At 40.1% G+C, this 27,035-nt stretch overlaps 3 protein-coding genes across 3 annotated transcripts in view; 1 reads left to right on the forward strand and 2 right to left on the reverse strand.

The window, feature by feature from the left end:
- The first annotated feature begins 1,612 nt into the window (after positions 1–1,612).
- LOC140564289 (ras-related protein Rab-10-like) lies at positions 1,613–6,623 on the forward strand. The gene is made up of 6 exons (XM_072689598.1): positions 1,613–2,125; positions 2,393–2,453; positions 2,593–2,731; positions 3,104–3,193; positions 4,260–4,361; positions 4,506–6,623. Exons 1-6 carry the CDS (start codon positions 1,999–2,001, stop codon positions 4,587–4,589), a joined length of 603 nt encoding a protein of 200 aa, XP_072545699.1. The 5' UTR covers positions 1,613–1,998; the 3' UTR covers positions 4,590–6,623.
- Positions 6,624–7,248: 625 nt separating this feature from the next.
- Positions 7,249–17,812, reverse strand: hadhab (hydroxyacyl-CoA dehydrogenase trifunctional multienzyme complex subunit alpha b). The gene is made up of 20 exons (XM_072689601.1): positions 17,726–17,812; positions 15,729–15,770; positions 15,533–15,603; positions 15,316–15,449; positions 15,023–15,161; positions 13,856–13,975; positions 13,064–13,166; positions 12,807–12,929; positions 12,573–12,691; positions 11,231–11,287; positions 11,021–11,130; positions 10,777–10,911; positions 10,485–10,656; positions 10,254–10,340; positions 10,030–10,170; positions 9,782–9,850; positions 9,469–9,664; positions 9,262–9,376; positions 8,034–8,179; positions 7,249–7,875 (listed from the first exon to the last, which is right to left on the reverse strand). Exons 1-20 carry the CDS (start codon positions 17,793–17,795, stop codon positions 7,730–7,732), a joined length of 2,295 nt encoding a protein of 764 aa, XP_072545702.1. The 5' UTR covers positions 17,796–17,812; the 3' UTR covers positions 7,249–7,729.
- A 7,288-nt stretch (positions 17,813–25,100) lies between these two features.
- Positions 25,101–27,035, reverse strand: part of slc30a1b (solute carrier family 30 member 1b) — a 3,645-nt gene continuing 1,710 nt past the window's right edge. Inside the window, exon 2 of the mRNA XM_072689606.1 lies at positions 25,101–27,035. This exon is cut by the window's right edge and continues 98 nt beyond it. Coding sequence (XP_072545707.1) covers positions 26,256–27,035 — 780 coding nt within the window. The 3' untranslated portion in view covers positions 25,101–26,255.

Here is a 27,035-nt window from a genome sequence, read left to right on the forward strand (position 1 = left end):
TACAGTAGAGTAGAGGATTGTAGAGTAGAGTATTGTAGAGTAGAGTAGAGGATTGTAGAGTAGAGTACAGTAGAGTATTGTAGAGTAGAGTACAGTAGAGTAGAGGATTGTAGAGTATTGTAGAGTAGAGTAGAGTATTGTAGAGTAGAGTACAGTAGAGTAGAGGATTGTAGAGTAGAGTACAGTAGAGTAGAGTATTGTAGAGTAGAGTACAGTAGAGTATAGTAGAGTACAGTAGAGTAGAGTACAGTAGAGTAGAGTATAGTAGAGTAGAGTATTGTAGAGTACAGTAGAGTAGAGTACAGTAGAGTACAGTAGAGTAGAGGATTGTAGAGTAGAGTACAGTAGAGGATTGTAGAGTACAGTAGAGTAGAGTACAGTAGAGTAGAGGATTGTAGAGTAGAGTATTGTAGAGTAGAGTACAGTAGAGTAGAGTACAGTAGAGTAGAGGATTGTAGAGTAGAGTACAGTAGAGTAGAGTACAGTAGAGTAGAGGATTGTAGAGTAGAGTACAGTAGAGGATTGTAGAGTAGAGTACAGTAGAGTAGAGTATTGTAGAGTAGAGTACAGTAGAGTAGAGTACAGTAGAGTAGAGGATTGTAGAGTAGAGTACAGTAGAGTAGAGGATTGTAGAGTAGAGTACAGTAGAGTAGAGTACAGTAGAGTAGAGTATTGTAGAGTAGAGGATTGTAGAGTAGAGTACAGTAGAGTAGAGTACAGTAGAGTAGAGGATTGTAGAGTAGAGTACAGTAGAGTACAGTAGAGTAGAAGATTGTAGAGTACAGTAGAGTAGAGGATTGTAGAGTACAGTAGAGTAGAGTACAGTAGAGTAGAAGATTGTAGAGTACAGTAGAGTAGAGGATTGTAGAGTAGAGTACAGTAGAGTACAGTAGAGTAGAGGATTGTAGAGTAGAGGATTGTAGAGTAGAGTACAGTAGAGTAGAGTATTGTAGAGTAGAGTACAGTAGAGTAGAGGATTGTAGAGTAGAGTATTGTAGAGTAGAGGATTGTAGAGTAGAGTACAGTAGAGTAGAGTACAGTAGAGTAGAGGATTGTAGAGTACAGTAGAGTAGAGTACAGTAGAGTAGAGTATTGTAGAGTAGAGGATTGTAGAGTAGAGTACAGTAGAGTAGAGTACAGTAGAGTAGAGGATTGTAGAGTACAGTAGAGTAGAGTACAGTAGAGTAGAAGATTGTAGAGTACAGTAGAGTAGAGGATTGTAGAGTACAGTAGAGTAGAGTACAGTAGAGTAGAAGATTGTAGAGTACAGTAGAGTAGAGGATTGTAGAGTAGAGTACAGTAGAGTACAGTAGAGTAGAGGATTGTAGAGTAGAGGATTGTAGAGTAGAGTACAGTAGAGTAGAGTACAGTAGAGTAGAGTACAGTAGAGTAGAGGATTGTAGAGTAGAGTACAGTAGAGTAGAGTACAGTAGAGTAGAGGATTGTAGAGTAGAGTACAGTAGAGTAGAGTACAGTAGAGTAGAGGATTGTAGAGTAGAGTAGGCGACAGGGTCTGAGTGAAGCAACGTGTGAAATTCTGTCATGACTAATTGATCAAGGCTGACCGGACATCCTTCCTCACAGCCTCAGATCAGTGTGCGCATGCGCGGAGTCCGATTGTTCCGAGGTGGATGACGGGTCTGGGTCGTAGCAGGTTTTGGTGTAAAGGGCTTTAATCTCTTGTTTTGAACAGAACCGGTTTGAGCTCCTGAGTGTTTTCCGACAGAATATCGCCGCTGTCCTCGTGTTAGGCGCTGCTTCCTGAGCCAGCTAGCCAGCTCCTTCTGTTTTCCGAGTGGCCCTACTGTGGCTAACAGCTAAACTAGTGCTAGCTAGCAAGCTAACAAACTTTGACAGCAGCAGCACCGAGCTAGCCTTTATTAGCACACTCGGCTAGTATGAGATCCGGGCGATAGCTTGTTTAGATTTTAGCATTAAAGACTCCCTTTACTCGGACACGTTGATTTAAGAGGGGTCTGCTTTGACGCTCCATGCCAAATGGCTAAGAAGACCTATGATCTGTTGTTCAAACTCCTGCTGATTGGAGACTCAGGAGTTGGGAAGACCTGTGTCCTGTTCCGCTTCTCGGACGACGCCTTTAATACGACGTTCATCTCCACAATCGGTAAGAAACGCGGGACCGGGTGTTCCCACTAACGTGTGTGTCTGCCCTTGTGATTCCCCAGGGCTGGTGTACGCTCGCTCACCTCACCCCAGCCCAGCCCAGCCCAGCCCTGCCTAGCCCTGCCCTGAACCTTAACTCATCCTCGGTGTTTAACTCAATCTTCATCTATACTTTAAACCTTAAACAAAAGGTTTAATGGAGCCACTGTGGAGCTTATGGTGAAGTCTAGTGGTGTCTGTGTCAACGTTTATGCTCTTGACTTTTCAGGAATAGACTTCAAAATCAAGACAGTTGAGCTGCAAGGCAAGAGGATCAAACTTCAGATATGGTGGGTAGTCACCACAAATCTGCAGAAACGTCTTAAACATCTTGTTTTATTAACAAAGAGAGTCAAAAACTCTTCATCTGAAAATGGATGTTTAATCGTAGTGTGTTCATTTTCCCATTTTTAAATGGTTGCTCCTCAGGGACACTGCTGGGCAGGAGCGATTTCACACCATCACCACTTCGTACTACAGGGGAGCCATGGGGATCATGTTGGTGTATGACATCACTAACGCCAAAAGCTTTGAGAACATCAGCAAATGGCTGCGTAACATTGAGGAGGTGTGTAACGAATCATCATTCTGTCGCCCAAAAATCATCTTAACGATGAGCTTAACAGATAGAGAGAGTGTTAGTTGTGATGCTCGCACAACCATTAGAGAATCATTCTCGGGCGAAACCTAGCCCAGTTGGGCTAATAGAATTTCTTGCGGTGGATCAGATCGCAGTTTAATCATGTTTAATCATCAGTTTAATGATGGTAATGTAATGATTGATAATGATGATATTTTTACAAATAATGGGTGGGGACACATGCATGTTTTGGGGAAATATAGCAGTGTTCATTATATACAGTACTTGCTAATTTTCAGAAAACAGCTGATCACAATAGATACTGCTGTGTTTGAATGTACCTCTTGATTATATCCTTAGCATGCAAATGAGGATGTGGAGAGAATGCTGCTTGGTAACAAGTGTGATATGGAGGACATGCGCGTGGTACCTAAAGCAAAGGGAGAGCAGGTAATACGTTTGCTCACTGTATTCAAAAATTAAGTGACGATATCTAGGAGATGTACACTTGTGGTTGGAAGTTTACGTGCCTTCATTATTGGCAAGAATTAAATGTATTGTTTTCTGAAATTAACACAACATTAAAAATCTACATAAACCCCTTCGTTATTAGTTCAGGGGTGCTGAAAATTCCCAAATGTCCTTTCACTTTCTGTTAAGAATGACAACAGCTGGTAGCTTCTCTGTGCTCCAAAGGGTTTAATTTGACAGCACTCATGGGATTGACCAACACACAGTACACTAGAAAAGTCCTAGAAGCTCAGTGCAGATCTGTTAAGGATAATCACAGACTAAGATCAGCCAGGAATGTCTCTTAGCCATTTCAAAACAAATGCAGATTGTTTAGATTAGTTCAGATGGTCAGAACAAGGCCAGTAACCACCAAAACACCAAAACCTGCCCTGAACTGGAAGCTGCTGGAACACCAGTGTCCCTGTCTACAGTCAAGCAAATTTTACATCTGCGTGGACTGAGTGCCTGCCTACCCGAAGCCTTCAACACCTTCAAGCTCTACCTTTGCAGCTGACAAGTAGACTTAGTAGACGAAGAGAAAGCCTTCTAGAGGGATGTTTTATGGTCTTATGAGACACACATCGAGTTGTTTGTCTGATATATGTTTTGGAGGAGAAGAATTTAGCCCCAGCTGTTAAGCATGGTGGTGGTAGCATCATGCTTTAGGGCTGGTTTGCTACAAGTGGAGCTGGTACACTGCACAAAGTGGATGGAATAATGATTAATGATTGAACCATCAGCTTGATGGTTGGAACTTGAGCACAGTTGGGTGTTCCCACAGGATAATGACCCCAAACACACATCAAAGGTAGTTGTGGAATGGATAAAGCAGGTTAATGTAAAACCTTTAGAATGACCTTCTCAGAGTCCCTTAAGACTTTCAAGTTCATAATGAGTGTATGGAAACGTCTGACCTCTGTATACTATGTAAACTTTGAGTTTGAATATCTATATCCATCAATATTTTGGGTAATGCCCCTAATTGAGTATCCCCCCCCTCCAGATTGCTTGTGAACACAACATTCGGTTCTTTGAAACGAGCGCGAAAGCCAACATTAACATCGAAAAAGCTTTCCTAATGCTTGCTGAGGACATACTGCGAAAGGTTAGTCATCTGAATCCCAACCATACTTCTAGTGTGCTGTTTTGCATCCGCTCTAGCTAAAAGAGATTTCCGTACACAGTGCCTGAACACGATGGTTTCATAGTTATCTTGTCTTTTCTCTCTGAACTTCTAACCCTTCTTTAGACACCTGGAAAGGAGCCCACCAGTGAAAATGTTGACGTGAACAGCAAAAGTGGCTCTGCAGGCGGTGTCCGGTGTTGCAGTTGAACAGCTAGTTCTGCCGATCTTCCAAATCCCTTCACCTGATTTACGCCGCACCTGATTGATCTCTTACAACTTAGTTAAAGGAACGGTTCAGAGCAAATCAAATATACACAAGGTTCCTCTTGCTCCAGATGTAGTCCGCCAGTCACAACACGTTCGGTGGATGGCATTCGCTGGTTTAGTTGTGCCAGCTTCAGACACTAGACATGTCTTGGCTGACTGGCTACATTTGGGGTAAACAAGGAAAATTCTGTAAACTTGATCCCCCCCCCCCCAAAACCATTCCTTTAACCAAAACGCCCATTATGCTGGATAAGACATTTACCTCTCACTGTACTTGACAAACTGTTTTACAAGCGTAAAGAAGAATATAACCCTACTTGCAGTTATTTAAATGGACAAATGGAGGCAATTGGTACCTTTAGTGATAATCTGACGACAGCACTGCTTAAGGGAGAAAGTCAAATAATCACAATAGTACAAAAATGTGAACCAAGTTTGAAAGGGACAAGTAACACTTAATATTCGTGACGGTGAGCGCTAGTCGTGCCTTAAATGCCACTTGGAGATTGGGGAGCTTAGTTCACGGTAAGGTTATTGGATAGCGTTTTAACTGTTAGAATGATTTTATATAACGGAGAACCCTTATCAAATTCAGAAACCACAAAAACGGTGCCTTACCATCTGCAGCAGCGTCTTTAAAGTTCTCGCCTGGTCCATGGTAGAGCCTTTTTGCACAAAGAGGGATACCCAGCACACATACGCTATCTATGGGGGCACTGATTGACATTATTTTGGTCTCTTTTATCAGATTTGAATTCAGTCAGCATTCTCCACACACTCACACAGACAGTCGATGTCATAGCTTTCATTCACAGAAATACTTGTAGGACTTTATATTTTGGTTCGGTTCTGAAAATATAAACGTAACTATTCCCTGTCTGGGAAGATTAAACGTGAGGAAATCTTCTCAAGCAGAGAACCCCGGTTATGAATGTTAAGTGGACAAATGCTGCTCTAGCCCACTGGCCATGTATTATAGTATCTGCCTTAGATCGGGCACTTCAGGGATTTGTCTCAAGTCCCAGTTGTAAAGGTCCTTTGCAGAAATACGTATAAGAGGCTTTAGGTTTGTGAACGGAACAGCAAAGAACCATGCCCTGCTACAACCACATGCAGTTCAATAGCTGCTCTTCAGATGCCCCAAATTGTATTCTGTCCTTTTTAAGGTGTTGGTTTCAGCATTTGTCTGTTCCCCATCAGCACTTTCGCCATCTTGGAAACTGCATTCTTCGCAATGGGGGGCATTTTGGGTGATGGTAAGGATAGGCTTAGGAAACACTTGATATTTCAAAGCCACATTTAATACTAACCATAGAGGTATTTCAGCATGGGAAACTGTTTGGTTCTAAGTGATTTATTATTATTTTTTTGTGACCTTTACTGGTTTGGGTGCATTTTCTACATTTTCTCTTAATACTCTCCTAAACGGAACTTACTAGTATATCCTAAGTGTTGAGTGGATTAATTGAGCCACCTTGTTTGTGCTGGCTTTCAATTTGAATCTGAAATAACAGCTTTATTGTGTAACTTCTTACTGATGCATTTTGCACATTTCTTTATTGTTTGTTTTACTGATAGTTTAATTATCCTGGTTCATGCCAGGGTCAAGTCCAGGCTCATCTGCTATGGTGGACGCTGACCATTCAAAATCAAACAGCTGAGACTGAACACTTGACTAGCCTGGTAGAATGTGTGTTATTTTCTCTTGTAAAGGGATAAATCCTGGATGATCTGCGTCCACCTTAGCTTAGCTCAAGAAACGACCCTGGTTTACATTTTAATAACTCTAAAAATAAATGAATGAATAAATAAATCATTCTCATGAATAGGATGTTTCTTGATGAACTAGCCTGGTGATGTAATATCATAATAAGTAATCAATTTCTGCCTTCTAAATTCTGTATAATTACAATTAAAGAGAGGGATGGGTTTTTGATGTTAGTTTTCTAGTGCAATAAACTCACTTTTCACAAACAGCAGCCCCAGTTGTGTTTAATCAGGCCATTAAAGAGACTCATTCAAACGTCTGTTAAAGCGCAGGACATGTGACCGTTCTACGGAGAGAACCCCTAGTGTAACCGTTTAGCTCCAAGTAAGTGAGGCATTTGCTGCTCAAAATATTTTTCTGGGTAAAACAACAAATGCAAATGCCATTTTGGTGCCAGGTATGAAACATACTCCATAAAGCACATCACAGCTCTAAACAGTTCTGCATCTTACCAGTCCAGCCCAGCACTTGGTTAAAGGGTACAGAAGTCCAGAATGGATCTCCGATTCAGTTGGGAAGGTAAAATACTGTAAGTTGATTTATTCTTATCACTTGAACTAGCTTTACTAGAGCTGACTAGTTTTACCTCATTGTCTTGAGATAAGCTGATTTGTCAGGATCACAACTTTGAAAAAAATTTAATATTAAAGGTGATTTGATCCCTCAAGATACGTTGTCACTTAGTAATGGCATTTCATACTTTGAGCACAAGAAAATAAAGTTGTGATCATGAGATAAGATCAGGATCATGTGCAGTGTATTACTTTGTATTAAAATATTCTAAGAAAAATATATAGCTTTTAAAAATCTTGATATTTAAAGAAAACAAAATTCAGTTTAAAACAGTTGATATTTATTTTCTCACTTGATTGTTCTCCAGAGATATCTGGTCAAGTGCCAGGATAAACCCAAACCATTCAAGCAGTTGCTTCACAGATAAACGAATGTTCAAGCAGGTACAAGAATTACAGCAGACAGCAGGTTTTGCTTGTTAGAATCTGTTCTGATGTTTATGATGTACAGGAATGGACCCAGCCAACATGGGTCCTACCATCATTTACATTAGAAATACAAAACTAGCAAATATGTTAAATTTACAAAAACAACCCAAACGCGATGATAATTCAGTAAAAAGGCTACTTTAATATTACTTGAGCAGTAATAGTAATTCTCTATTTTCACATGACACATTCCTTTCACATAGTAACACATTCTAACCTTTCGCCGTAAGTAAACCAAGTCGGTCGTTTTCTCTTTGAAATATGAAAATGAGAATTCATACTGCAGGTACTTTTAATGGCACATAATGAGGTCACTTATGAAATCTTTTGCTTGGATCCTTGGCATGGTCAAGCAAAAGTGGGCATGGAGTGAACTGGTTTCCATATACCTCCTCAAACCTCCTCATCTTTTCCACTAATTTGTCTGCACCAAAGGTGTCCACAAAGCGGAAAGGACCTGTGGAGGAAGAATAAATATAAAAAAAAAATAAATACAAAACTGCTTCTTATTTCTCACACAACGCAAGTTCTACCATATTTGTATGTGTATATAATGGTACATGTAGCCTCATGGTTTGGTAATTATATATTCATTACACATTTTGTGATGCTCACCTCCAAGGCATGGGGGGAATCCCAGACCGAACACAGCTCCAATGTCGCCCTCCACCGGGTTAGCAAGGATGCCCTCTTGTAGGCACATAACAGCCTCATTTACAAAGCGAGACACCAGCCTATACTGCACGTCAGAGTCTGACGACCTGCATAGTGAGAACATGGTCATTATCATGTAGGAGGAAAGCAGGAGACATTTTCAAATGCTCAGCTGGAAAATAAATATTTATTTTTTCTGTATTTGTTTAATCATCTTTATTACACGGTGTAATTATGTGCAGTGTTTGATGTTTTGTGTGCTCTATTAAGGATATCCTGTGCTGTTGGTTTAATCTAATGGTGTATAAACAGTTACATTCGTCACCTTACACAGAAGCAGCTGTTACCATTTGCTGTGTATTGTAATATTGTTTAACTAATAACTTGAATATTGTGCTGTACCAGTCCTGCAGCATAAAAAAGATAATCATCAGTTGTGACGGCGGTATTGCATCACACAGGATTACGTGCCGAAAACATTCACAGCATTCCTTTCATTCAGTCATGCTGCAACTGTAAGGAAATCCTGAATGTGCACACAGTGCCTGGCATACAGCAGGTAGCCTAGTTTCAAATGATACTGCTGTGCATTATAAACAGCACATCACTGTTTGGGTCTGCTCCTGTGGAATGCACAGTTCAGCCTTGTCCCAGATTTTAAAGTTTCTCTTTGATATGTAAATAGTAGAACATGTGCTTGGTTGGAGGTAAAAAAGAAAAAGCTCATATATTACGCAACAGCCCTGTTTGGCTTTGAATTAAGCATGCTGACTTTTCTTTTGGGATGGTGGGATTGTGAAAAAAATGGATTATAATATATCATTTGTTTGTAATTATTCCCAAGTATTATGATTGGCTGTCCTCTTAGCACGGCGTGTGGTTAGCTAGCTAAAGACATTGGGAGCAGACGTTGAAGAGGAGCGATGGTAAAACCCCAGTCAGCTCGAGACTTAGCCTAGCACAAATACACAATCGCTTCCCTGGCTTTAGTTTCCTTGCAGGATTTTGAAACTGGCTCGTTTTACAGCCTTGTTTTTAGCTATAGCTTCATTTGAATGAACAGACAACAGTGTTTGAGGTCTACGGTATGGAACTTCCATGCATCAAATATTGTATTGAATAACTACACCATGGTAAATGCAGTTTTACCATTATTAAGGACACAGCTCAGGATGATATGAACACTTACACTGCAGGGTTTGGCGTAAGCTTGAAAGACTCCAGAATCTCATTAAGCTCCAAGTTGACCTCTCTATTTTTGAGTCCAGGCTGGTAGACGTAGCATCCCTTACCAGACTTGCGACCTGCCACATTATTAACAACAATCAGTATGAGCATGATAACGACATTCGTCGTGCAAGGAACACAATCCAAAGTACAACAAGATTTCAACTACCTTTGAACCCTTTCTCCACCATTGTCTTGAGAAGTTCAGGATTTCCTCCACCAAGTCTAGGACCGAAAGCTTTGCCCAAGTCCTCAGCCACATGAGCAGCGACATCAATGCCCACTTCATCTGCCAGAGTCGCAGCACCCACTGGAAACCCAAAGCCTGTAGTCAGTGAGTCCAGCTTCTTGGGGTCCACTCCTTCCTGTGTTCACAGAAGATGCTTTTTATTACTTCTGAGTTTCGAGCAAAACGCTTTACAATTATGACTATTGAAACAATAACTGTTGATATGCACACAAATGTATAGTAAAGCACATACCTGCAGTACCCTGACAGCTTCAGCTAACATGGGAGCTAAGCATCTGGTGGTATAGAACCCAGGTCCATCCTGCAAAATAAATAATTTAAATCATTTTGAAAATACAATTAAATAAGAAAGGTTGGCAGCACAAAAAAGTAATACACTATGTAGTGCAGGGTGTAACAGTTCTAATTTGTGAACTATTTAAAAATAATAAAGAAAAGGGTCAGTCAATCCAACTTGACTTGACAAACATTTTAACTCACCCCAACTACAATAATGATTTTGCCTTGTTTTAGGCCAAGTGCAACTGCAGAGGCTGTGGTGTCCTTTGATGTTTTGTCAGTAGTAATGATCTCCAAAAGCTGCATTTTGTCCACTGGAGAGAAGTAGTGCATACCAATGACCTAAACAAACAGAAAGAGTATGTGTCTGACAGATCTCCCAAAAACACCTCAAAATTCCCCAAGAGGTTTAGATCATCCGCTACCTTCTCTGGTCGTTTACTGGCAGCTGCAATGTCTTTGATTGGGAGAGCTGATGTATTGGAGGCAAATATACAGTGGGGAGGAATAACCTGTGAAGATAAAAAATAATAATTAGTGTAATAAAACTTGAAATACTAATGTGTAAGAAAATCAACATTTTACATATTGCACAAAATGTTTTAACATTATGAAAACCTAAATTGAATATACTTCACCATTTAACGTCTACTTACGGCTTCAACCTCTTTTATAACTTTGTGTTTGATGGCGATATCCTCAAACACGGCCTCAATAACCATATCAGCATTTTGAAAGCCACCGTAGTCCAGCTGTCCTGAAAGACGGGAGAGGATGCTGTCCCTTTCAAATGAGGTAATGCTCTTCTTCTTGGTCTTGTCATTCAGTCTGAGAGTGACAAACAGAATGAATGCAACTTCACAGATGCACAGGGTTTCTATTAAATAAACACATAAATGTTGTTATGCTGCTCGTCTGTGAACTGGTACACAGTCCATTCTTACACACCCTTTGTAAACCTGTTGCTGTCCCCGGTTCAGTCCCTCCAGTGTGGTGTCTTTCAGAATGGTGTTAACCCCTTTATCCACAGTCACCTGAGCAATGCCTGCCCCCATCAGCCCCGCTCCCAAGATGGCCAGTGTTCTATGGGTGATGGAGGCATTAATTAAGGCTGTTCAGTAGAACAATTTCAAAAGCAATCTATTCTTAAACAGAATTGACCTCAATCCCATGAGCAAGTACAAGCACTTACTTAACCTCCTTTTCGGGAACTCCAAATCTGTTCTTCTTACAAGTGACTTGGCCATGGTACAGTCCAATAAGTGCTTTGGATTCGGAGGTCATTGCTAATTTGCCAAAATTCTGCAACATAGAACAGTAAATAAATAAATAAATAAATAAATAAATAACCCTATTTGTAGATACAAAAGAAAAGCACATTCGATCACTGAATGCACTTTACCTGTGACTCTGCAAGGTATCCTGCATCTGGCCCCTGCTCCACACCAGCCTTCACACACTACAAGAAGAATTAAGAGAAATTAGTGGACGTTAAAATGACTCTCTGCCCAAAACATTCCCAATGAGAAATGTCCCATAAAAACCTAAAACCACGTCACCCATTATTTATGACGCACACCTGTCAGTTTAGAATGTTAGAAAAGTTTAGAACACGCCCATTTTTTAATTTTTAATTGACATTTAAGGAATTCAATTCCAGTAAAGAACCTGAAACGACTTAGAGGTAAACAGGAAACGGTGAGAGCTTTTGAGAACAAAAACAGTACCAGTCAGAAGTTTGGACCTTAAATTCTGTGTTTTTTTCTTATTTAAATGTTTTGCATTGTAGATTATTACTAAGTCAACATATGTAATTATTTAGTAAACAAAAAAATGTTTTATATTTTAGATCCTTCAAAGGTACCTCTTGCTTAGATGACAGTTTTGCACATCCTGGCATTTTCTCAGTCAGCTTTATGAGGACGTCGCCTGGAATGGCTTTCAGTTAACAGCTGTACCTTGTCGAGAGTTAATTACTTGAATTTCTAGCCCTCTTAATGTGTTTAAGACCATCAGTCGTGTTGTGAAGAGGTAGAATTGGTATACAGTGAATAGCCTTATTTGAGTAATTTTCGAATCCATATTAACAAGAACTACTCAAGTACTAAGTAAAGAAAAACTACAGTCCATCATTACTTTAAGAAACGAAGGTCAGTCAATCCTAAATATTTCAAGAACTTTGCAACTACACGTGAGGATACTTTCAAAGACCAGCAAATGTTATTATAAAACTGGCTCTCATCAGGACCGCCTCAGGAAAGAAAGACCAAGCGTTCCTCCACAAGATAAGTTCATCAGAGTTACCAGCCCCAGAAACCGTAAGTTAACTGCACCCCAGATCACAGCCCATTTAAAGGCTTCACAGAGTATTTTGGTTTGTCTAGCACTTTAAGTTTACTACATGATTTCTTATGCATTCCTTCATAGTCTGGATGTATTCATTTACAATGTAGGAGAAAAATATTTAATGAAGGTGTGTCCAAACATTTGACTGGTACAATAATCTACATTTAAAAAAGGAGGAGTCATTGGTTAAAAACTTACAGCTGGTTTGTAGCAACTGACCAGTCAAGAAAGTGCCAAGATTGCAAAATAGAAAAAAAACAACAAAAAAAAAAACAAACCAGGCTTGTGGGTGGTTCTCTTAAACATTTTACTAGTAGTGCATTTTCCATTAATTCAGTTATATGAAACAGAGTGACATAAAAAAAACTCATCTTTATCTTAGAAGACCCTGTGCATACCTCAATGATCTTCAGGGGCGCAGGATACAAGCCCTTGGTCTGTTTCATAACTTTCTTCTGCACAGTATTGTAGATCTGATTTCTCACAAATGGATAGCTCATCACATAGTCTTGTATTTCTGCAAAGACACAAAATATCTGTATAAGCGTTTGTCATTTGGCCAGACAGAATGTGAGAGCATAACACTGAGAAAGAAAAAAAGAAAAAAGGTGAAGAATAAAGAACAGACATACTTTGCATCATGTTCTTCTCTTTAGTGAGAGGGATTTTCTTGCTGACAATTCCACGAGCACATTCTACAGCTATTTCCTCCAAGTACTCAATAGTTCTCTCCTCTGGGCTCTTCAATCCAGGACCTGGGATACATTTTTTAATTATTATTTAATTGTTTATTGTTTATTTGGTTGTGAGAATAACCTCACAACCTTATCACAGAAAATTGTAGGAGAATGTTAAATTAAAATAATGTTAAAATAAAATAAATGATTACCCAGAGTGTCGACCAACTGATCCACCAGACCCATTTTTTTGGCTTTATCTGCACGGATGTTCCTTCCTGTTAGCGCCATATCAAAGGCACCTGGAAGTCCAACCTAATTAAACACATTAATGTTAAAGACATGTTAGTTATTTTCCAACATCATCGTTGGAAGATCATAATGTGTAGAAGTATAATCTGTCAGACAGGATTTAGAAGAGCACACGAGTTTCAGGAGAATTTTATACCGATCAGCCATAACATTAGCACCACTGACAGGAGAAGTGTCTAATCACCGATTATCTTTATCTAAAGTGGTATCTGTAATTGGGTGGCATTTATTAGGCAGCAAGTGTACAGTCAGTTCTTGAAGGTAATGCATTAGAAATAGGAAAAATGGGCAAGTGTAAGAATCTGAGCACCTTTGACAAGAAACCAAATTGCGATGGCTAAAAGTTTTGTGGGGTGTTCTTGGTATGCAGTGGTCAATGCCTACTAAAGGACAACCTGTGATTGGGCGACAGGGTCATGGGTATGTAAGGTACAGTGATGCTATCTATGGAGGCCTCACCTCACAACTAACAGGACTTAAAGGATCTGATGCTAACGTCTTGGTGCCAGATACCAAGAGTCCATGTTTCGAATGGTCAGATCTGCTATGGTAGCAGCACTCACAGTGGGACCTACTCACTATTAGGTGGTTGTGCTAATGTTATGGCTGATCGGTGTATATTCAAGTTAATAAGTTAGACTCCTCTAAACGCGTGACTCTTTCTATAAAAATGTGACGGAGTTAGCAGAGACCATTTTTGGCAGCCTTTGTGTTCCGCCGGCACCAGGCAGAAGACCCAGCAGGACCTCGGGAGTGCCGAGAACGGTCTTCTTGTTCTTCGTGGCCACTCTGTACTGGCAGGCGATGGCAAACTACAGAGCAGAATGAACAGAGTGAGCTATCGGAATCAAGCTGAGGCCACACATGAAATCTCATCTGTGTGGTTTCAGCAAAGCAAATACCAGACTTTTCAGAGTACAGGCATACACATATACAGTATGTTTGAAAATCAAAAAAATGTTTAATTGTTCACACACAATAAAAGCAAAGGCAGACAATTCAACAGTCAAGGCAAGATATATCATTACTCCAGAACCAAATTAGTGAGGGCACCCTGCATTGCACTTAATCCTGATCTACAAACTCTGAATATCAGAAGAATTGGTAAACTGCAAAAACATTTCTTATGGAACTGGCACAGAAAAGTCATAATCTAACTCCAAAATCTACTAGAGTACTTTAGACACTTTTCGAACAATAAAAAGAAAGTGCTTTGTGACTAGGGCTGCATGATAGAGAAAAAAATACATTCTATTTCAATATTTAAAATGACAGGAATTTTCACTAATGATCCAGCATGTCATGATAAAAGAAATCCAGTCAGCAAATCTAATGTTGGAGTAAAATAAATAAAATTGGATAGACATAAGCTGCCTGAATTTTCCTTTTGCGGCCAAAAAAGGTTGAATCACGATGCGTTTGATTTCATTTGCCCATCTGCTTTCTTATTAGAGGTCTGCAACAAGCTTAATGCTAGGGACGCACTATTATGTAGGGATGGTGAGAAATGAGTGAGGCGATCTTGAACAATTCAATTCATTTGGCACTCGTTTGTCTGGCATGTGCTATTTTTCATGTACATATCTGCCAATGATGTTACATAAAAAAAATCATGATATGTAGAAATTGGGAAAACATCTACATTAATACATTAATTCATTACTGAGAAATAAATAATAATAATATTTGTGTTTTCAGTTTTAATGCTTATGCAATGCACAATGGATACACAGATACCAAATCTAAACATCTGACCAATGCTAAAAAATGTACTAAGCAATTATCTGCCAAAACCAATATGACTGCAATATTATCATGCTTCCCTGCTTATTACATATATATTTCCAAATCTAACCTACCTCCAATCCCCCACCAAGACATGATCCATTGATAGCAGCAACAATAGGCTTGGGAGACTTCTCAATTTTTTCAAACATCTTCTGCCCCTCCTGAGAGAGGAAAGTGACTTCTTCTGCACTCTTACAGGCCTGGATCATGCTTTTACAAGAGGAAAAATAGAAAAAGAAAACTCAAATGATGAAGCCAGGATGCAGTATACAGTATAACAGCAGCTAGAAAATGGAAGACAGCTTCAGAGTTCAAATATAAAATTTGTTATATGATATCTATGTGACGGGAACATACTACTGACTTTATGTCAGCCCCTGCAATGAAGCAGCCCGGTTTGGAGGAGATCAGTACAGCACTACTGACTGCATTGTTGGTCCAAATCTCATCCATAACTTCTGCCATCTCCGTCTGCATCTGAACTGATAGGGTGTTCACCTGTAATACAGAGAAAAAAATAATTACTTTGCATTTAAACACAATTTAAATGAGGAACAGAAACGTGCAGAGGCAACATTTACCTTTGAGTTCGGGTCATTGACACAAACAACAGCAACGTCCCCCTTAATTTCATAGCTGACATGTGTACGAGCTGTAGAAAGATTGAAGATTTATTTCGAACATGAGCAAGAAGAACAGAAAAGCAGAAGCTGAACCAGTACTGAACAGTTCAAACAAACAAACAAACAAACAAGAACATAATCAACAAATATTTACCCATTAAGGAGGAGGCAACACTGAAGCCTCTTCTGGAGGCATCTTTGAATAAAGAGGCAGAAACAGATTCACGTGTTAGAAATATATAGCATAATATATAAGAATATAATAAACTATAATATAGTAATAATATAGTGTAATCACATGTATATCATCACTGTCACACACACACACACAAACCAGTGTTTCTCCCAAATGGCAAAGAGAAATTCAATTGATATGGATGTGAATTTTTATGGATATGGATGTGAATTTTTATGGATATGGATGTGTTTTTTATTGGTTAATTCATCCCAAACTTAAATTGTGTAAAAAAAAAAGGGCTCCCAGTGGTCCAGCGGACTAAGGCTCAGTCACTACGATCAGAGGATTGCTGGTTCGAATCAAGGTCATGCTGCTAGCCATCGGCAGCCTTGCTCTCTCCAGTATGTGTTTGGGACGCAGGCATGGATTTCTCCGGAGAACAGGCTGCGGCTAAAGAAAACTGTCCCATAGCGTGGTGCTCTGTGAGCTTAGCAAAGTGGAGATGGCTTATATGATTTTGTTATCATAATACACCCTAGGCTTGTCTATGCTTGTTGAGGATCTTGCTAGTGCTTAAGGAAACTGATTAACTACACATTTCATTACAAATAGTGTAATTAGTCTGGTTTAATAGGAATAAAGTGCAGCACATTTTCAATCAAAATTACTGTACTAATTACGGGAGAGTTTAAAAATCTGTAACTTCTGATGCCTTTTATCTGCAGTCACGTCTATCATGATAAATATTGTGCATCATGAAAATGTCTTTTAAATATTGTGATATAAGATTTTCACCATATCACCCAGCCCTACCATGTACAAGTGAGAGAACAGATTAGACTAACAGTACAGCCTGTAAATCGGGCGATTTAAGTCTGGTATTTAAGGCAAAGCATTGATGCTTCATTTCAAGAGGCTACCTTGAAAAAAGGTATTTTGGCAGAATAATGTGTGTTTACTGTGTGTTTTTATTGGAAAATGATTAAAGAAAACGTTTTTGTAATATTAAATGCAATATTTAAAATCTATATATTTTTTTCATTATTATGGTTAAATTATTTTAATAAAAAACACAACCTATTTAGAATAGACAATACATTAGTCGTTAAGATTAGTCGAATAATTACAATAATAAAATAATTCAATAATGTAAATGATTACGCCCTACGTCATTATTAATAAGTGTGTGTAACCCGGTGCTGGTTAGGACAGTGCACCGCAGGCGGAACCGTGTCGGGGGAGGGTCAAACACACTGACAGACAGCGGACACCCAGTGACCTTTCACCCACATTCTCACCCACGTTAACTTTCAGGACCTGTGACTTTGTAGGACACCTCTTTATAACCTTAAGAAATGATCTATGAGCCATAATTAGTCTAATCTCATTTCCACTAACCATGCAAGCAAGCGAGAAACTAATTAACCGGTAATCGGAGCAGTTAGCAAGAAAGCAAGCTAACAGTCTGCAGTCCATTAAGTAGTGCTAGCTCTACAAAACTGGAACCAAATGCTCATAGCTCTTATAAACACAACCACAATCCCAGCGAAAGCAGTAGAGATTAGCAGGGTTTCACTCATTCATTCACTCATTTATTCACTCGTCCATTCATTTGCCCTCTTTCTAAGGTTCTAGCTAACCGGCTAGCGCCTGAAATCCAACCATGACAGCTTGTTAGCGAACCTGCCTGGCTAATTATGTTAATTAAAGTCCTCGAACAACTCATGCACTTAATTCCGCGGTTATAAGTGTGCTGTAACACCAAGCAGTGCCCAACAGTAAAGCGATATTCAACGTTAAGTCCTCTAAGGGTCAACACTAAAGTTAGCCAGCAGTTCCCAACGTTACCCTCACTTAGCCAATGTGTTAGCTATAGCCTGTTAGCAGCCCAGCCCCGCTGAGGAGCTGGAGCGAAGACGGTAAAGTCGTGCACTGAACAGAAGCTTCAGTTAAAGTCTTTAAATGATGGATACCTGGGAAAAGTGTGTATCTGTGCCGTACTGTAAGCCTGGACAGAACACCGAAAGCTCGCAGTCCTGCCATCTTGGGAGGTCAATGCTGACAAGAGGAAGAAAGAGCATAGAAGTCTGCCAAGAGCAGCCAACCAATCAGAGCTCTCGCCGAGAAGACCACGCCTCCCTCACGGCCTAGCAGGGCGGGGCGTCAGCTCAGCAGGAGGACTTCTTAAAGAGAGACTCCTGAAGACCTGCAGGATTAGCCCTCTTTCTGGTCCACAAGAGGACATTAAAGGGCATGAGAGCTCACATCTCTACTAGTTACAGTATTTCAGACCTCAGATCTGAGTAGTTTTAGTTTTTTCTGCTACAGAAATAGTAAGTATGTGACTTTGGATGGGGCCGGTAAAGCTCAAATGCACTTATGCAGGCCTTAAACGGGACATCAACAGACGTATTTAACCCTGTGAAATCCTGTGCATTTATACAGGTAGATTGTGAGAAGTCCTGGTATGCAAAAATAAATAAATAAATAAATAAATAAATAAATAAAAAAGTTAAGGTGTGCCAGTCAGCAAAATGTAGAATAGCAGGTACTGGTACCACTGAATGTTAATTGTACGTTAACGTTAACTGTAGCAGTAAATATGTTAACTGTAGCAGTAAATAAACTGTCATTCTTTCTTTAGCATAGCTAATATTAAATACTAACCAGCTAGCTGTGTCACTCCATTAACCCTAGAACACTAACGTTAAAATTAGTAACACCATCACTAACGTTGGGTATATTTTACCCGGTATAAAATTCCAGATAAAATATAGTTTTCATCAATTTATTTTAAAAGTACAACACTGTATGTTTTGGAACCCTTCTTTAATTTTACAACATACAACATCAAGGTACCATAGATGACCCTATAAAAAAAAAACAGAAAACTTATTGGAAAATCCTTAACAGGTAATGTCCTAACTAAAGAAATTAGGCTGCTGGGAACTTGGTCTTTGGTCCCCCTATTCCTGGGACATGTGAGCCCTGTCTGGTAAAGGCACAGTCTTCCTGCATCACTGATAACTGTGGGACAGAGAGACACAAAATGGCATTTTTTGAGAAGGGAAAAAATGACCAAATTCTTTTGATTATATGAATTTTCTTGGAAAATACGATTACTTGATATTTATTCATTGCAATTATACTAATTAAGGAATATATGCAAATTCTGGGACAACTCTAACTTACCTTATGCCTTACATGCAGTCAGTACAGGCAGGGTAGTAATGGAGAGGGCACACTGGTCGACGGCAGACATGACACCTGTGTCGGGTCTTCCTGTCCGAGCCTGTGGGGCAGTCAGCACACCTCACTAAGGGACCTCCGCTTTCTGCTGCCACTGGTCCAACCTCTCTAGCAGTAGTGCCAGGTGTAGGGATGTTGCACACAGTGCAGATGAGGATTCTGAGCTGACGGGACAGACTTAAAGAGGGGAGTCTCTGCTCTGCCCATGGCTTAATAAGTGCCATTGCCAAAGCCTGCATATACTGCTTCCTTCTCATTGGTGTGTCACCTCTCCTTATGGCATTCTCCTTGTGAATGATCCATGAGTTTATCACACCAGTGTTCATCATGCCATATAGCACACACAGTGGCCACCTCTTGGTTTTTGTTTTTTTCACTTGTTAGCATGCCATAGTAAAAAATGCCTGATACAGGATGACAGCTGTGGATGAAATGGGGCAGAGAACGTGGCCGGCACACAAACACTAACATCGGGTAAATTCCACCCATAAAATATGTTACTCTCTATCACTAACGCTGGGTGAAAATAGCCCAAACGCATGCCTCTTGAAGAAACCACAGATGGGAGGAGGGAATCAACCATACCATTAATGACATCAATGAGTGCCCTGAAGCTACCCAAAGTCCCATGTAACTCAGACAGCAGCAACACAATGAAAATCACATGACAAAATTTGTGTGGGTGAAAATCACCCAGCGTTAGCGTTCTAGGGTTAATACAGTGGAGCAAAAAAGTATTTAGTCAGCCACTGATTGTGCAAGGTCTCCTAATTAAAAATATAAGAGAGGTCTGTAATTTTCATCATAGGTACACTTCAACTATGAGAGACAAAATGAGAAAATAATCCAGGAAATCACACGGTAGGATTTGTAAAGAATTTAATTTGTAAATTATGGTGGAAAATAAGTATTTGGTCAATAACAAAAGTTCAAATCAATACCTTTGTTGGCAGTGACAGAGGTCAAACGTTTCCTGTAAGTCTTCACCAGGTTTGCGCACACTGTAGCTGGTATTTTGGCCCATTTCTCCATGCAGATCTCCACTAGAGCAGTGATGTTTTGGGGCTGTCGCTGGGCAACACAGACTCTTAACTATCTCCACAAAATGTTCTATGGGGTTGAGGTCTGGAGATTAACTAGGCCACTCCAGAACCTTGAAATGCTTTTTACAGAGCCACTCCTTCGTTGCCCGAGCGGTGTGCTTGGGATCATTGTCATGCTGGAAGACCCAGCCACGTTCCAGCTTTTAATGCTTTCACTGATGGAAGGAGGTTTGAGCTTAAAATCTCACAATACATGGCCCCGTTCATTCTTCCCTTAACACAGATCAGTCATCCTGTCCCCTTTGCAAAAAACAGCCCCAAAGCATGAGGTCCCCCCCCCCATGCTTCACAGTAGGCAACTCAGCATTCTTCTTCCTTCAAATACAACGAGTTGAGTTTTTACCAGCAAAGTTCTATTTTGGTTTCATCTGACCTCATGCTATTCTCTGTGAACTGCTATCACAATTGATCTATTCACACCAACCTGCTTGTCTATTGTAGATTCACTCTTCCCAGCCTGGTGCAGGTCTACAATTTTCTTCCTGGTGTCCTTCGATAGCTCTTTGGTCTTGGCCATGGTTAAGTTTGGAGTCTGACTGATTGAGGCTGTGGACAGGTGTTTTTTATACAGATAACAAGGTCAAACATTAATACAGGTATCGAGTGGTGGACAGAAGAGCTTCAAGTTGGTGAGAGCCAGAAATCTTGCTTGTTTGTGGGTGACCAAATATTTATTTTTCACCATAATTTACAAATAAATTCTTTAAACTCCTGGATTTTTTTTTCTCATTTTGTCTCTCATAGTTGAAGTGTACCTATGATAAAAATTACAGACCTCCATCATCTTTCTAAGTAGGAGAACTTTCACAATCAGTGACTGACTAAATACTTTTTTTGCCATGATGAGTATGAAGAACTCCCTCAACTTCCTTAAAGTTTTAATTATTTAAAATTAATATTTTGATGATATATTACACATATATGTGTTTGGTAGTGGTGGGGGAGGGGTTACGTTTTTGCAGTGTCAGCATATAAATCGCAGGCTTTGTACACAACAAATTATTCAAACGTTATTATCACCAAAGAACAAAATTTCCAATTTTCTGATTGCACAGTCCATGTCTGGCCTTAAGGTGCCCCCCCCCCCCCAAAAAAAAAAAAGGACCTGAGGGGAAAAGTGACATTGTTTTTTACTATAATGGGCAAAATGACCTGAGAATTATCTTGTAATAGTTGACAATTATGACAAGAAATATTGAGAAAACCTAAGCACATTACCCACCCTGCCCCATAGATGGCACTAATACGCCATTCACTGTTGCCTCCCTAAACCCAATTCAGGGATGCTGGAAGCAGAGTATCCTGATTCAAACTATTTTAATGGAAATTGTCCCCTAAATTGTCCTCCACACAATATTTTGACACCGAACTCTAACAACTCTAACATCTAAAATACAAAGTCATTGCTTTAGTGTTCACCAACATCATTATATTATATCAGTGTGCCGCTTGAAACATGTTTCAAAAGGTTACACAAATATATCTAAGGTATTTGTTTCATTGCTATAGTATTTGAGGTCACGTTCAAAATAAGGTGCCACATAGTGATTCATTTCCATTCAAATATTTCCGGTCACAAATTCCTGGACTGCCAGTATGTCTGCAGAACAGCTGAGTGAAATGGCACCACCTACTGTAAGGTTCAGCAAGTATTCACACTCTTAGCAAAAGGGGCACTGTTTCTTTTAGTACAGATCTGAGAAGAACGATTGTAGATTTACACAAGTCAGGGATGGCGCCGGTTCTAAACCACTGCAGATTTCAATATCATCAGTTCAAACAATTGGACATAAGTACAAGTTATGAGGAGGTGTAGCCTCTTTGCCAAGGCCTGGAAGCAGACCCTAAGAGCCTGTTTACGCTTGGTCTCTTCATCAGAATGCAGGTCTAATCGCAGCCAAGACTCATTTAAACCAGATAACAATCCCATCACTCAAACCACTTCAGGAGGTGCTCGCATTTAGGCCACATTATAGCAGTGTAAACTAATCTGTCTCCACAAACTCATTCAACAACTGTAACTCCTCCAAGCACAACCGAAACACCAGTAATAATTGCTGCCAGTCAGATTTCTGATCCAAGCTTCTAACCGGAGCTGCATTTGACTAGCGAGTGTAAATACAAGTGCCTGAAATCTTATCAGGATATAATCCAGATACTAGTCACCTGAGGTGACAAGGGGGAGACAGGGTCTAAGTGTCACGATCAGCTAAAAAAGGAAATTGGTCCGAAAGAACCAAAGAACCACAAAGGCAATGGCCTGTTGTTAACTGGAAGCTGTTGGAACACCAATGTCACTGTCTGAAGTTCATCCACAAACCTGGCAGTAGCATGTTGGTGAAGTGTCTTATTAAGGCACAACTTGCTAAGGGACCTTCAACCAAATTTTAGGTGTGCAGTATGTATGCATTTAGACCCTATATAAATTTCTGCATGAAATTTAATGTAAGCCATTTGTGTCCATAATAAGTATATGTACGTTTCCATCCAAAACTGTATATGCAGAACCATGCATTCAAATCTTCAGTTCATTGTGTTTACCAAAGGGACCATGAAGAACTCACATGTTAAGGGTGCAAACTGAGTCCAAAAAGAAGAAGTGCACAATCAACCCCCTTCAGTCAAGCAAGTAAGCTGCAATCAATCAATCAATCAATTAATCAGTCCAGCCACAATCAATCAACCCTATTGACCAAACACCCATCACCTAGCGTTTATCACAGTCTGCTTTGCAGTAGAGGTAGGCAATATGGCGATATTTTATCGAAACCATGATACATTTTGGTACCATGATATAAGCGAGCGTTTAGTGGATATCGTCAGTGCTTAAAGAACACTGACCAACCGCACATTTCATTACAGAGAGTGTGATCAGTCCTGTTACGTTGGATGATGTGCAGCAGATTTAAAAAAATAACAATCATAGTTATTAGTAATAGGCATTTAGCAGACTTACAAAAGTGCTTTACTGTTTACTCACTGTTTAAAATATCCATAGCTAGTTTATATGAGCTAGGATCCAAAACATACATCTAACCTTAGATGCTACTATATATGGTAGTCGGTATGGAGACCACAAAACTCTTGGAAGAGATGGGTCTTTAGTATTCTCTGTGCTCAGTATGGGAGAGTATTTGGGCAGCAGTTTTTAAGAATCAGCTGCTACTGATGCATTTTAGATGCATATCAAAATATCGCAATAAATATGGTGTATCATAAACATATTACCACATCGCCTACCCTCGTCCTAGAAAGAAACCCCTGCTCCAAAATTGTTACAGCAGATCACACGGACAAAGATACAGACTTTTTTACAGGGTTTTTTGTGGTTTTTTTTTGCAGCCAGTGGAAAAGATACATCAACCTATTCAAAGCAAGCCAAAATTAGCCAGGCTATAACTCTATTTTATGAAAGAATTTGGTCACATTTCCTTTTTTTTTTTGCAGTGATGATGCTTTACTTTTGAAAAACAACGTATTTGTCCTAAAGGCAGCAAAAGCAAACAGTCCTGAGATACGTCTTGTGATTACATCAAGATACGACATGAGATCCACTATTGACTCGATACTCAGCTAAAGAGTAGGTCAAAGTTAATGCAGAGAGTGAAGGAGGGTAAGCACCGTGATCTTATGAACGGGTTATGCCCTTAAAATGGACAACACGTCATTGTAGCAGATGACAAAATTGCTCTCAGTGAAGTCTTTTTGTTCATCGGTGGAACACAGTAACTCCATTGTAAAATGATGTATAAAATTCTCCTGGCTGTACTCAGGACTATTCTCACATGATAATCTGTAACAAGGGAGGCATACATAACCCCCATATGCTTCCCGCTCACACAGTGCTATCAGGAGAAGTGCATGTACCACCTCACAGCAAAATAAAACGGGGTCTGGTGGCTATTGCAATTTACAAACAGATCTTTTTTTCGCGAGGTACATGATGTTAGACATCACTCTAGGTCTCTTATCACTCAGGATTGATTGGAGGACTGTGCATGAACTGAATAAGGCCTATTCTCCATTGTTTTTTGACACAGTGCCCCATACACTGCATTAGTGATTGCATCACACTGCCCTCATTAAGTTAAACCACACTGTGTTCTCCCCCTTTATCCCAGCACTGTTGTTTCTCGGCGGCTGAACCAGAGTGGATGTTTGTAAGAGAGGAGTTTGAACAGTTCTCGTAATCGCAGTGTTTGTATATCGGGTCACAATAGATGCGTGAATGTGTAGATGGTGTCAAGGTCCATTTGAGACATGCTGTGTTTGGACAGCTGTGCTGGGGGATAAGATGTCATACAGTATGAGAGTCAGGCATTCCCTGTCGAGCACATATCACATTTTTCTGTGGTCTTGATGGCAGAAAACTCAGTGTAACAACTACTACTGGCTACTCAAATGCCACATACATACATAATACATACACTATACATTTCTGTGCTGTTTTGTGCTACGATAAATAACGTCACTCCAAGCAGTTAACAGTTAATCAGATTATGTGGGCTGGCATCTTGGCTTTAGAATAAGTGAAATCGTTCCAGGTATTAACAACCAGTTAGAGGTGAATGAATGTCTGGGAGGCCCATGTTGTGAGAGCTGATTTTGCACTCCTTCCAACTGACCTCCTTTAAAACGGATATGATACAATGATGCAATGAGCAAACAGTGTGCATAGTATTTGACATTTTTATTGATACAGTACAGAATATAAAGAACTTACAATATGTAGTACTATGGAGTACTTAAAGAATTAACATTGTGACTATAAAGTCCTCCATATGCCTTAACGTTACACCTTCACAGTCCTAATACAGAATCTGGTCTGGACTGTGCTATTTAAAAGTAAATCCGTCAAATAAATCAGTGTATTCTCCATCCGTTCAAGTTCTGTTTGCATTGAGCCGTTTTCCTATAAAAATATGTTATAAAGCTATATATATATATATATATATATATATATATATATGATGAATATATCTAAGCAGCACACGCTATGACAATACAAATCAGTGTAATACTAAAAAAGGGTTCTCGACTCGTAACAATAGTTGACATAGAACCATGTTTTTAAAAGATTTTTAAAAGAACCACCTACAAGAGCATTTCCACCATTGAGAAGAACAATTTAACCAGTTCAACTTTTTGAACCTTATGTTTATTATTCTTTCATTAGTCTTTCATCCTAATGCAGACTACTATGAATTGGTAAAAAAACTGGTAAAAAGCAAACATGTTTTGTGGCATCCCACAGGGTTCAATGTTAGGGTCAATGAAACTGATAATTATGAGAGTAATGCAGAAGTGTGGGACTACATTCAGGGGTTAAGGAGTCATTTCAAATGGTTTGTTGAATGTCCATGAAAGAACCTTAACCAAAGAACCTTTAAAGGGTGCCCTGTGGCGAACGTTAACATGGCTTTAAGTTAAACCTTTCTCAGAAACATAACTCTGCTGTAAGCAGATTTGACCCTTGTTTCAACAATTGTTGTACAGTTTGGAGCAACTGGCTAATGCAACAAATGCAAAAAACCTTGAGTGTGTGTTATCTGAGGAAAGATGAGTTTAACCCCATTTTAGTGGACTCAGACTCAACCTCTGGCTCGTGCTGGACACTCCATCTGACTGTGTCCAAATACTTAACCACAAATAAGTATAGTAATACACTGTGTAAATACTTAACCTTTTCATTCGTACACATTTATACTGCGTAAGGCACTAACGTAATACTCTCACCTTATGGCCATAAAGTGCTTCAAATGTCTTGAAGTTACAGCTACAGAATAATACAGGTAATTATTGCACTACACTATAAAAGTGTCAGCATACATCAAAACAGTGTCTCTCCTTCAGTGTCTTTCACATTTTATTTGCATAGACATTTTCAGTGTCCTTATAAACGTCGCACAGTTCGATAAACAGAAGATCTCTCAGACATTAGATACTGTTCGTTTGTTAATCAGGTGTGGATACAGTACTGTAGGTAGAAAACTAACATGGCTTTGAGGTACAACACATTTCTGCCATAAGCAGATTTGTCTCAACAGCTGCTCTGAAGCAACTGGCTACTTTAAAACAGCTGCTTTAACAGGATCCATCATAAGTGTCAATAAAATGTAGCTAACTTGAGTGTTCAGTGTTCATTCTGGACTTAGACTGTGGATTCCATGTGTGTCTGTAGAGCAGCTTCTGGCTCCTGTTGGATATTCCAGCTGACAGTGTGTTGCTGAGGAGTGCCTTGACTGGAGGAATCCTCTGTACCCACCAGCGCTTCCGATTCTGATCCAGATTTCCGGTTCGTCTCACAGCAGAGCTTCGGGGCACACCGGCTATAACAGGGGAGTTCGCACTCGGAGACGCTGGACTCTGTGGCGTCAGAGGAGAACTCTGGTTGAACCGTGGTGGCGTGGATGCCTTCATCATGGAAGAAGCTCTTGATGCGCTTGGCTATGTCCATGTAGGACGCCGGGTCGTGGCACTTGACGTGAGCCGTGGCAATGATCCGGCTGCCGGCCAACTGCCAGATATGCAGCTCGTGGACGGCCAGAACGCCCTCCAGGCTCCTCAGCTTGCCGTCCAGCCTCTGCATGTCGATCTGCTTGGGCACGGTCTGGAGCAGGATGAGGGCTGACTCTTTCAAAAGGGGGAAGGTGGTGTAGAGCAGGATGACCACCATTATCACACACAGCGTGGGGTCCAGGTAAAGCACCCAGCAGGGTCCAGCTGCTGAGACAACACCGCCAGTGGCGTTGGACAGGCTGTGCACTTCTGAGTGTGTGTGCTGGTGGTCAGAGCAGTGGCTGTTGTAGCAGGGATTAGTGCAGGTCTCCTCCCCATGGCACGGCCTCCACACAAAGGTGAAGATCAGAGCGTTGACCACCACGATGACCGAGCCGAGGGCGTCGCCCAGCACGTGCAGGAAGACTCCACG

Source organism: Salminus brasiliensis, chromosome 10, assembly GCF_030463535.1.
Source record: "Salminus brasiliensis chromosome 10, fSalBra1.hap2, whole genome shotgun sequence".
In the NCBI taxonomy this organism is placed as follows: domain Eukaryota; kingdom Metazoa; phylum Chordata; class Actinopteri; order Characiformes; family Bryconidae; genus Salminus; species Salminus brasiliensis.